Raw genomic sequence first — 12343 nt, forward strand, 5'->3', positions numbered from 1 at the left:
TGTCCAGCTGGCTTCTGCTCTCCTAACTGGGAGACAGCCCCTTCCATTCTTTTCCTCTTTCACATAGCAGGTGCCCATCCTACCTCAGATCTTTGCATATCTTTCTCACATTTTACTGTGTGTTCCACCCTACCGGCTCTCACCTTCTTGGCCCCACAGACACCCTTGACAGAGGCTCTGAAAGGGTGGGACCCACCTCTTCCCCTTGTGGATATCCAAGCTCTGCTGGGGGTGGGGGGGGGAACTGGCTTTGCCCACTCTCCCCACCCCAGTCCCACATGCAGTCGTTCCTCTACAGGTGACTAGCGGACTGAACCCGACCGGGCATTGACAGTACGGAAGGAAGCGTGTACCCTTATACTGGGCATGGTGGATGGGAGGAGTCAGAGATAGCGAAACAATAAAAACAAACAAATACTACCATTCATGCCCACGCCTGTCTGTGTGCCATGGGAGGGCAGGGCATGCTTGGAGCCCCTATAGTCAGTGACATAGCTCCGAGGCTGCAGGGCTTCCAACTTGATTGATGGAAGTACCAGTTACTGAAGACTTCTGGCAGAGGCCACATAGTTTGGCACATTTATAAAAGTTGTTAAACAGGGTGGGAGGGGACAGAAGCATGAGGTGTCTAGGGTGGCATGACAGACACCAGACATGCACCGTGCATTTAAGCCCTTCTCCCTCCACCCTCCTCCCAAACCCAACCGAGAACAACACTCCCTGCCCCCATCCCCTGCCATGGCTCTTCAGGCTGGTTGCTTTGCAGAGGCCAGGGGACCGGGGTAAGGAGTGCTGTCATTAGCTCCATGGACAATGACAAGAACCCTTAGATGAGTGGCTGGAAGGTAGAGCAATAGGGGAGGCAGGCAGGCCTCTTCCTCACAGACATGCAGGAGAGTGGCCCATGGGACCCCAGCAGTGAGACAGGAGGCGGGGCTAGCCCTGAAGAAGCCCTGCCAATCAGGAATCTAAGGCAAGGGTCCCAGTGTCCCCTCAAAGCCTACCCCCTTCACACACGCATATGTGGGCAACACAGAACCCTGAGCACATCCCAGTGGGGCTCACATCCCGAGTCCCTCGGGAGCTTGGACCGGAGCTTCTCCCTCAGGCCAGGCCTACCTAGCCTGAGACATGGCCTCCCTTCTGGTGGATGGCCAACCCTCTCCAAGGAGGGGAGAGAGATAGTCAAAGACCACAGGGCCATGCAGCCTCAGTAGTGGCCTGGCAGGACTCTAAGCTGGTAGAGCTGGTGACTGCAGAGTCTAGACAGGCAACATGACTACACCCGCACAGGGGGTCCCGAGCAGGTTGTCAGTGGGCCCCGGGACCCATACTCATAGTCCGTGTCTGTGGGTGAGGCCATGAAGGAGCTCAGAGAGCTCCCAGTCTGCCGGTCCCGGAAGCTCTGGATGTAACTCTGTGGGGGAAATAAGCACAGGTATGAGCCCTGCTGCAGAACCACCTCTCCCTGTCCCACCCAGGCCTGACACTCCCCTGGCCTACACAAACCCAGAGCATCTCCACACAAAGTCCACAACCCTAAAAGGCACCATATACCATATCCACTTAGTGTCAGTACTAGGGACACCTGCCAAGTTGGATCCATCAGGGCCCAGGTATAGAGGTTCTGATGGATGGACAAACATAGGCCTTAAGGCCAGTGTCCCCCAAGAAGATTCAGTCCTGCACAGTCAGTCTACATACACCTCCCACCAGGAGCTGGAGGGGCTCTGGGACCTCACCGGGGAGAGGACATCTCCATTGAAGCGTTTGATGGGCACTGGCCTGCGTCTATAGGCAGGGTCTGGGGGACCAGGCCGGGGAGGAGCCCGAGGACCTCGGGGAGGAGCCCTAGGGGGTCTCTTCTTCCTCCGCTTCTCCTTGCGTTCTTCCTGTTGCCGGATCCGCATGAGCTGCACTCGCCTTCGCTGCCGGCTGATGACCACTGTAGAGGGATGGGCACAGGAGACTCCGGTTCATGTAGCTCATCCCTGAGCCCTCTCCCTTCTTCCCCTCGAGGGGCTTCAGGCTTCCACAGCCCCTTGCCTATGACCCACACTTCCGCCCTGTTACTTCCTTTCCTGATTTCCCACCTCCAAGACGGACTTCCCAGTTTTTCTTTTCTCGCAAAGGCCTGTATGTGCAACACCCCCTCCGCAACTGTTGTTGCTGTGCCAACCCTAAAGCCTTGAGTGACTCCCAGGCCAGCTGCCACCATCTTTCAACTGGACAGCTGCTTCTTCACTGTTCCTTTCTCCGCTTGCCTCCCTCTAGTGCAGTGGTTCTCAACCTGTGGATCTCAATCCACTTGGTGAAACGACCCTTTCATGGGAGTTGCCTAAAACCACTGGAAAACACAGCTATTTACATTATGATTCATAACAGTAGCAAAATTGCAGTTATGAAGTAGCAACAAAAATAAGTTTATGTTTGGGAGTCACCACAATGTAAGGAACTATATTAAAAGGTCGCAGCATTAGGAAGATTGAGAACCATTTCTCTAATGTGTTCTACATTCCCCAACATTAACCTACTATTTCCTCCGCTACCCTAAGCCCTCCACGGGCATCCCACTGTCCTAACAAAATTCGGCGCAGAGGGTCAACACCATCAGCCTTCCTTGGCCACTCTAACTACAGTGGAATCCATAAAGTGAAAGTTTCGTATTACTCTGTATCACTCCATATCGCTCTGCACAACTAGAATTAACTTATATGTTTGTTTGCATGTTTAGTATGTTTCTCAGCTGCCCTGGATGTACTCTCATAAGAGCATGAACCCGTCTCTGGTAGCATTTGTTCGTTTGTGGTCCTGGGAATCAAGCTCGGAGCCCTGCGCATGTCGGACAAGCATGCTGCCACTGAGCTACATCCTTCATCCTTCTATCGTTTCACCTCTGCTGTATCACCCCAGTGACTGGAACGGGCTTGACCTAGAGCCGGTGTCCATGCATTCTCTTCTAGTGAATGTTGTTATTAAGCCCTAGTCTCCTAGACCCTGGTCGCGTCAGCTTTCTAACTGAAGCTTCCGTCAACTCTCACTAATCCCCCAATCACCCCACCCATCTTTGTCCATCCCTTCTTCCCATGCCCACCCTAGCCTGTGCCCTCTCACCTTCTGTGTGGGAGTCCCTCTCCGTTGTCACCCTCCACTGCACCAGAACGCCCATCAGGCTAAGGAGGGGCCAGAGTGCCAGCAGGGCCCAGCTCCGCCAGCAGAGGGGAGGCACAGGCGCAGCCCGCAGTCGCTCCACCACGTAGCGCCCCAGCAGTAGCAGTTCAGCAAAATAGTCTGCGGCAGTGGCGATGAGGGCAGCACCAGTCACAGCAGTGGCAAGGGTGGTGAGCAGTCTGGGCCAGCGCAGTGTCAGCAGGGCAAAGAGAAGGCCGCCTCCCAGAAGCAGCCCCAGTGGGCCCCATACGGAGCCAGGCTGGTAATAGGGGGCAGAGCCCAGTAGGGCGGCAGCAGCGAGCAGCAGACCGAGCAGCAGCCCCACCAGGAAGAGGCCCACGCTACGCACCAGCATGGCTACCAGCCCGCAGAGCAGCCCGATGCCCAGTGCGATGCCCGCGCTTGCCCCAGCGCTCAGCTGCGTCTCCAGAACCCGCTCTCGGTAGCACAGCAGGAAGATGACCACCGAGCCAAACAGCAGCCCAGTGAGGAAGAGGACTGCCTTGAAGCAGCGGTAACCTGGAGGAGAACAGGGTCAGTGATGGGCCAAGAACGCGTTTCCAGGCTGGAAGTCAGAGAATGGGAATATAGAGGCACAAGGGAATCAGAGACAGGGGTGCTATAATAAGAGAATTAGAGGTCACAAGGGCTCCGTGGTGGAGCTAGAGGTCAGGGGACCATGTAGATGTTTGCTGGGAATCACTGGGAAGATATTGAATATTGAAATAATGCTTTGAAGTCTCTGAGGGATAGAGTTAAAGATCATTGGGATCGAGTATATCAGTAATAGGGAGATAAGGGTTTTTAGAATCATATGGTTAGGAGATATCACTCATTGGAGTCACAAAGGCATCAATAATGAGTCCTTAGGGCCTCTGAGGAGGGCTAGTCAGAGATGAACATGGAAGTCAGAGGAAAAAATGTGTATAGGGATGAGGTCACATAAGTTTACATCCCATACAAGGTGAGATCCTTGTATGGTCACAGGGCTTCAGAGCTAAAGCACTTCTGGAAGGTTGCAGAGATAGCAGAGCTGGGTTATGGGGCGATGAGGTCTTTGCAGGTAGAAGGAGAATCATTAAGATTATTAAAGACAAGGGGAAACACCAAGGCCAGAGAAATGGGATCACTAGAGACCACAGTGATGAGGAACATTCTCCTGATCAGAGTGACAGGGATCAAAGAGAACCACTGGGAGGGTGCTATGATCCATATAGCACTGTTGGAAATCCCAGAGGACTATGCGGAGAAGTTGTGGTTGTGAAGTTTCAGAAGAGCGGGTTATAGGGACTTTCCACCATTAGCAGTGTATGAAGGAGAGAGCGAGTATAGATCTTGAACAGTGGGAAGGCAGAAGTCAGAATTGGGAGTCAAGGAGAGGCAGGGAGAGCCAAAGAGAAAGATAATAAATACAAAAGGGAGATTTGATCCCAAGCATGAGGGTATTGGATCCCAGAAGGCTCTGTAGTCAGAGAGCAACAGAGTTTAGATAGGAGCATCCAAAATGGGTAGGATGATGTGGGAGCTGAGGATAAGGAATTAAGCTATCCAGAGAACCAAGCAGAGGGAGTAGGTACACACAAAGCAGAGAGGATGCAGATCTTTGAAGAGCCATTACATATTCTAAACTCTTGTGGGGGAGCATTTCTCCTGCCCACTCTGCAAAAATGTAAAAGTAAGACCATCTGACCCACACCCCAAATTTCCAACTATTCTAACAGAAAGTATAGAGTCTGCCACACTCGGGCAAACTGCCAGCCACTTTGCCCAAACTAGTTATAATACTTACAGTCTGCTTGGAGGCTGTCTTTGGGTCCCTACACATAGAAAACAGTCTTCACTGTGAAGTTCTATAACTTTCTGAAGAACCCACTGGGCATTTACACTCTAAGCTGCCACTGACCCATGTGATATCTTTGTGGAAATGAGAAAAGGTATACTTTTCTCTAAGGAAGGTCGCCAAGGTCTTGAGAGCTGTCAACTGGACCCACACTCACCTGTTCAACTGAACTCCTGCAGTTACACACACACACACACATCACTGTACCATGAAATCCATACTAGACTTTCGCTTCCGTTCCCCTGCTTCAGCTTCCTGAATGCTGGGATTACAGACATACCACGCCCTCCCCCATACAACTCTTCACAATACCCATCCTTATGGGAATCTGCCTTGTAGGCGATCTCCATGTGTGTGACTACCATACAGCCCACACTAATATGTATCACAAGTGTGAATATTCCAGGTCTCGCCCCCACCATACAATATGCCCTGCTGTAAGGGACCATGTTTAATCACCATGCTAAGTGTTTTTAGTGTCTGCTTAGCCTTCTGATCCAAACACATCTTTACTACAATAGCTACTATTCTTTGAGTACCTACTAATTTGTGCCTATATGAGACAAACATTGTTGCCTTCGTCCAGGTGGGAAAGCTGAGACTCAGGTTAATGTACCCATTACATCACAGTGACTAACATATAAAGCCAGGTTTAAACTCAGAATCTAATTTAAAACCTGTGCTCTGTGGACTCTAGAGTCAATGATCTACAAATATATCTGGGATCAATAAGAGAAAGATATTGCCACGGGGGTGGGATGGGCTGAAAATGTTTTGAGAGACACCAGAAAAGGAACCTCAGGGAAACAGTGGCGGGGAACAGGTGAAGAATGAGGGGGCTCTCACCAAAGAAGCAGTAGACGACTCCAAACAAACAGCACATGATGCAGACGAGGGCCGGCAGGGCCTGATACCTGCGCTCCAGAGGCTGTTCACAGGGTGCACCCCAGAAGGCATCATCTGGCTCCGGGGGCAGCAGCTGGAACCGCAGAGTTTCCATAGTACCCGGCATAGTGCTGGGAATGGAAGAGGGTCACCCTCCCAGGTCAACCTGACAGAGAGGAAATTGAGGTCAAGAGTCAGTCGTGGGTCTCCACCAGGAAAACAGCGCGAGTGGGGGAATTCAGCAAGGGCACAGTGGACAAAGGAATGGTGCCCACATCAGGCAGCGCTGGAAGCGTCTCCGGAACCGGGAGCAAAGACAAAGGGAAACAAGTGCCTGGCTAGAGGAGGTTGGGATGGACTTGAAAGAGGGACTAGATGGGGCCAGATGAGGGTAGGGCGCTGCTGGCAAAAAGAAAAAAAAAAAAAAGAGGCAACCCGAGCACCATCTGTGAGAGGCTCATTTTGGAATTGTCCAAGATATACCTGGGCTGGAGGTGACCTGAGCTTCCGAGCAAGAGAGGCTGTTCAAGGGCCGGAGGAGCCGGGGTGGTGGGACGCCAGGGGTTCCTACTGACTGGGGTCCGGGCAAAGTCCGCCGTGTGAAGGGGGCTGCTGGGCCGGAGAGACAGGTCTCTGTGCGACGGCGTCGCCGCTCCACCTCCAACACCGGCTGGCACTGCAGCCCCACAGTCCGGGGTCTCGGACCCAGCCCGGGGAAGGGAAAGAAGCAGGAGCAGGAGCAGGAGCTCGGGCTGCCCCGGAGCCGCGGCCCCATGCCCTGAGCCCGCCGGCGGCCTTTGGTGCTGATGGACAGCTCCGGCCTCTGCTCCTGACGTCACTCAGGGTGCACCATCCAGGCAGGGGCGGGCTGCTTCTGACGTCACTCGGGACGAACCAACCACGCCGGAGGAAGCAGGGGACTCCGCCCCCGGCGCCTGCCTCTCCGGCACTGAGGAGGGGGCACTTCCGGGGGTCCTTCCCCTTTAACCTCCTCCCCCTCCTCCCTCTCCGGTAGCTGACGGCTGAGATCCCACCTCGGGGGCGGGGCCCTCGTCTGACACGTCGGACAGCAGCCGCCTGGGAGGCCCGGAGGCGAAGCGCAGCTGGAAGGACAGCGGAGCAGCGCCGGGTTCCGGCTTTCGCTGCTGGCTCTGTTCGGCGGGGAGGGAGGGGGCCCGCCTGCTGGGCCCGGGCCCTCCGGATCCGCCCCCTCCCCGGTCCCGCCCCCTCGGAGCCTCTTCGGGCTGCGCGGGGGACGGGGGCCCGCTGTCGGGACGCCATGCGGGCGTCGCTGCTGCTGTCGGTGCTGCGGCCCGCGGGGCCTGTGGCCGTGGGCATCTCCCTGGGCTTCACCCTGAGCCTGCTCAGCGTCACCTGGGTGGAGGAGCCTTGCGGCCCGGGGCCGCCCCAACCCGGAGACTCTGAGCTGCCGCCGCGCGGCAACACCAACGCGGCGCGCCGGCCCAACTCGGTGCAGCCCGGAGCGGAGCGCGAGAGAGCCGGGGCCGGCGCAGGCGCCGGTGAGAGCTGGGAGCCTCGTGTCTTGCCCTACCATCCCGCACAACCCGGCCAGGCCGCCAAGAAGGCCGTCAGGTACTGATCCGCTCCATCCGCCCCCACCCCCCACCCCGGGTACCAGCCCGGACGCGCGCGCTGGAGAGGCCACCGGAGGCCGGGTCAGGCTCCGGAAGGAAGGGGCTGGCTGGCCAGGAAGTCCTTGGGCCTCGATTACTTCCTATGACCCTGCTTTTCAGGGAGTCAGGGGACCAGTTTGAAGCCTTTTCTGGATCATGTCCGGATCTGAGCTGAACTAAACCGGCTGCACCCATAGTTCCCCAGACATCCTCTTAGCTCTTAGGTGGTCTGTTTAGGATTAGAGAAATTAGTGTTAAGGAGGATAATAAGTGTTTAAAGAGGGGGAAAGAAAAAGGAGGAACCTGGAATTTACCTGTATTTCATTCCTCGATGAGTTTCCAGGGCCACTTTGGGATGAGATGGGAGAGGGAGGAATGTACTCATCACGTTAATGTCTCTGCCCACGAATTGAAGTAATTTCTCCTAAGTAAACAGTGAATTCCAGTTGTACAACTTACCTTATACCTTAGGAAAGTGAGTCTTAGTTCGCCCCTCCAAGAAAGACATTCTCTATACCACTATGCCATAAATTCCTACCCATCATTTATAGGACATTCTCAGGGAGATGACAGCATCTTCATATAGTAGGAAGTATATGCGCTGTGTTCCAAGCATTTTGCTGTTTAAGTACAATCAGAGTACAGTCAGTCCCATTTTACAGGTGGCTCAAACTAAGTATTATGTTCAGGGACACAAGTTCTAGCCTGTGAAATATGGAATTAGATCTACTATCTCTTTTTGTTACCTGCATGGAACTTGCTATCTTCCAGTGCAAAGACCAGTATTTCATTTAAATTCTCATGCCTCTTGGGAGAGATGTTACTCTTATCCTATTCATGAGTGCATAACAGGCCCAGAGAAGAAATAACAAGCGGAGCCTGTATGCTATCTTGTTCGTTAACTGTCTTTTTCTCAGAACTCGGTATATCAGCACGGAGCTGGGCATCAGGCAGAGGCTGCTGGTGGCAGTGCTGACCTCACAGGCCACGTTGCCTACACTGGGCGTGGCTGTGAACCGAACTCTGGGACACCGATTGGAGCGTGTAGTGTTCCTGACCGGTGCGCGGGGCCGCCGGACACCATCGGGCATGGTCGTGGTGACACTGGGCGAAGAGCGGCCCATCGGACACCTGCACCTGGCGCTGCGCCACCTGCTGGAGCAACACGGCGATGACTTTGACTGGTTTTTCCTAGTGCCTGATGCCACCTACACTGAGGCGCATGGACTGGAACGTCTAGCTGGCCACCTCAGCCTTGCCTCGGCAACCCATCTCTATCTTGGTCGGCCCCAGGACTTCATCGGTGGAGAGAGCACCCGAGGCCGCTACTGCCACGGGGGCTTTGGAGTATTACTGTCTCGCACCCTGCTACAGCAACTGCGCCCTCACCTGGAAAGCTGCCGCAATGACATCGTCAGTGCTCGCCCGGATGAGTGGTTGGGACGGTGCATCCTTGATGCCACAGGCGTGGGCTGTACTGGTGACCATGAGGTAAGGAAGACAACCTCCCCAGTAGTGTCTTCTCTCAGTTGGCATCTCTCTCCCCAGGAGAGCTATGGGGTGGTAGAGACACAGACCTGCGTTACCATGTTAATCTAACGTTTTTGAAAATCCCAGTGGTCCTAGATAAATGACTAGTTCTGGGCCTAAGCATCGTCGTGAATGCTGATGGGAACAGTTATTAGGCAGGGCTGTACAGTAGAAACAATTAGGAAACAGTAGAGATCTGTGCATATTATATGTATTCAGAATCAGTTATTTTATTTAGTTCTCTGGACACCTCTGAGACAGTTTTCACAGATGAGCCCAGAATGATCTGTCTAGGGTTGTACAACATCAGCTGATAAAACAGACTTAAAATCTCCCAGGTCCATAACCAGTCACAGGATTAAGAGATGAGACGCTGGCTAAGAGACAGGGGAGACAGTTCTGCTGTTCCCTTTACGGATCCCTCCCCTTTCCTTCCCCAGGGAGTATATTACAACTATCTGGAGCTGAACCCTGGGGAGCCTGTACAGGAGGGGGACCCTCGCTTCCGCCATGCCGTGACAGCCCACCCTGTGCGTGACCCTGTGCACATGTACCAGCTGCACAAGGCGTTTGCCCGGGCTGAGCTGGACCGCACATACCAGGAGATTCGAGAATTGCAGGTACAGTCTGGGCTTGAGGGTTGGGGGGGTGAAGGGGAACAGGTTCTGAGAGATCGTGGGAAATGAAAAGGCAGCGCTAAAATCCCGGGTCTTTGACCTCCGTGGAACCCCCAGGAAATTCCACTTTTAACTTTCAAGCTGCCTCAACCTGTGGAGAGACCGTGTGGGGCCCTTGCCCTTGGGTGAGCAGAAGTTTGCAGTAGGCTGCAGGTCCTCCCTGGGTATCACTGCCTGTCCACATAGCCTCTAGATGGATTCTGACTATATGGCTCCCTTGTTTGCCCATGACCTATTTTTTCTGGCCCAGTGGGAGATCCAGAATACAAGCAGACTGGCTGCTGATGGGGAACGGGCTTCTGCCTGGCCAGTGGGCATTCCTGCACCATCTCGCCCAGCCTCACGCTTTGAGGTTCTGCGCTGGGACTACTTCACAGAACAGTACGCTTTCTCCTGTGCCGATGGCTCACCCCGCTGCCCACTGCGAGGGGCTGACCAGGCTGACGTGGCTGATGTCCTGGGGACGGCCTTAGAGGAGCTCAACCGCCGTTACCAGCCAGCACTGCGGCTCCAGAAGCAGCAGCTGGTGAACGGCTACCGGCGTTTCGATCCAGCTCGAGGCATGGAGTACACACTAGACTTGCAGCTGGAAGCACTGACACCCCAGGGTGGCCGCTGGCCCCTCACCCGAAGGGTGCAGCTCCTCCGCCCCCTGAGCCGAGTGGAGATCTTGCCGGTGCCCTATGTCACGGAGGCGTCTCGGCTCACTGTGCTGCTGCCGCTCGCTGCAGCCGAGCGTGACCTGGGTTCTGGCTTCCTAGATGCTTTTGCCACTGCAGCGCTGGAGCCCGGTGATGCAGCGTCCTTGACTCTGCTGCTGCTGTATGAACCCCGCCAGGCCCAGCGGGCAGCCCATTCGGACGTCTTCGCACCTGTCAAGGCCCACGTAGCGGAGCTAGAACGGCGTTTTCCCGGTGCTCGAGTGCCCTGGCTCAGTGTGCAGACAGCTGCCCCCTCTCCGCTGCGTCTCATGGATCTGCTCTCCAAGAAGCACCCACTAGACACTCTGTTCCTGCTGGCCGGGCCAGACACAGTGCTCACATCTGACTTCCTGAACCGTTGTCGCATGCATGCCATCTCTGGCTGGCAGGCCTTCTTTCCCATGCACTTCCAGGCCTTCCACCCTGCCGTGGCTCCACCCCAGGGGCCTGGGCCACCGGAACTGGGCCGGGATACTGGCCACTTTGACCGCCAGGCTGCCAGTGAGGCGTGCTTTTACAACTCCGACTACGTGGCAGCCCGCGGACGGCTGGCGGCGGCCTCTGAGCAGGAGGAGGAGCTGCTGGAGAGCCTGGATGTGTACGAGTTGTTCCTGCGCTTCTCCAGCTTGCATGTGCTGCGGGCAGTGGAACCAGCCCTGCTGCAGCGCTACCGGGCCCAGCCGTGTAGCGCTCGGCTGAGTGAGGATCTGTACCACCGCTGCCGCCAGAGCATGCTCGAGGGCCTGGGCTCCCGCACCCAGCTTGCCATGCTACTCTTTGAGCAGGAACAGGGCAACAGCACCTAAGCCCCACACACCTGTTCCCTGCTCTTTCTTCCCCAATAACCTGGAGCCACACGTCAGCCTCGCTGGACAGGGCTGGCTGTAGCCTCAGACCCTAGGGCAGCCCACTGGTCCCTTGTCTTTTGCTTTGTGGGCCCATGGGCTCAGGACAAGCCCCGAGAGAGGTGCCCTAGAGCCATCCTTTCTTGTCCAGTCTCCTTGCCCCCTTGACGCTGCTGATTCAGGCTGTGGCCTCTATGTATTTATGCCTAACGCCAGCCATAGTTCCTGGGATCTTGTCCGGGGGGCTGGGCTGTAGATGAGTTGTTGGAGAAGGAGGGGTACGGTATCTCCACCTTGTCCCTTCTGGATCCGTGATGAAACCCTGGCTTTAATAAACTGGCTACATGTGGACTAATGAGTGTAGACTGGTAATTCAGAGTTTTGGCAAGATAGGCATGGGAGTAGGGAGGACTGACCCAAAGGATGGAGGAGCCCTGTTTCTGTGTGCCCCTTCATTTCCTTTTACAGGGACCAAGTCACACAGATGCCCAGCCCCCAGCAAGTGTATGCCAGCTTGCGCGCTCACCACCCACCTACGAGCAGATAGACACACAGACACAGAATTTCATTGTGACTTTTATTCCCAGTCTTGCCTGCACTTTATAAAACCAGTCTTTAGGGAGCAAGGACTGAGAAGGCCACTCCCCCTCCCGGTAAGCTCAGCCAAGGTCGGAAAGGTCTTCTGCCCACTCCCCATGGAGGGAACCCGAGGTGGGGCTGGTACAGGGGGAACTGGGAGCTGGGCCAGGCCTGCTGGGCCACCCACTCCCCCTGCCAAGAGGGGAGCTGGGCCTGGAGAGAGGGGAGAGGAACCAGCCCAACATGCCTAGGTCCCAAGGAGTTGCCTCTGTCACTAGGGCTGGGACCCTGACTATCCTGTGTCACCCTTCCCTGCAGCCCCACCCTTCTATGTCTGTGTCCCACCCCCACCCAGTCCCCAAATATATACAGATGTACAGAGGGGCCCTGCCAGGGTTCCATCTCCCCCGTCTTTCTCTTCCTCCTTCCCCTCCTCAGGGGCCTCTAGTCTGGTCTTCAGTCCTTCCTGGACACCTGCCTG

General features: G+C 55.3%; 2 protein-coding genes across 2 annotated transcripts; one reads left to right on the forward strand and one right to left on the reverse strand.

The window, feature by feature from the left end:
* Window positions 1-724: 724 nt before the first annotated feature.
* Window positions 725-7036, reverse strand: Tmem198 (transmembrane protein 198). The gene is made up of 5 exons (XM_038340612.1): window positions 6380-7036; window positions 5858-6062; window positions 3115-3690; window positions 1743-1945; window positions 725-1417 (listed from the first exon to the last, which is right to left on the reverse strand). The coding sequence occupies exons 2-5, from the start codon at window positions 6021-6023 to the stop codon at window positions 1280-1282; spliced, it is 1083 nt and encodes a 360-aa protein (XP_038196540.1). The 5' UTR covers window positions 6024-6062; window positions 6380-7036; the 3' UTR covers window positions 725-1279.
* On the forward strand, window positions 6848-11638 carry Chpf (chondroitin polymerizing factor). Its single transcript, XM_038340610.1, has 4 exons — window positions 6848-7489; window positions 8448-9021; window positions 9501-9680; window positions 9988-11638. Exons 1-4 carry the CDS (start codon window positions 7176-7178, stop codon window positions 11242-11244), a joined length of 2325 nt encoding a protein of 774 aa, XP_038196538.1. The 5' UTR covers window positions 6848-7175; the 3' UTR covers window positions 11245-11638.
* The last annotated feature ends 705 nt before the right edge of the window (window positions 11639-12343 follow it).

The sequence above is a fragment of the Arvicola amphibius genome, chromosome 8 (assembly GCF_903992535.2).
Source record: "Arvicola amphibius chromosome 8, mArvAmp1.2, whole genome shotgun sequence".
Lineage (NCBI taxonomy): Eukaryota > Metazoa > Chordata > Mammalia > Rodentia > Cricetidae > Arvicola > Arvicola amphibius.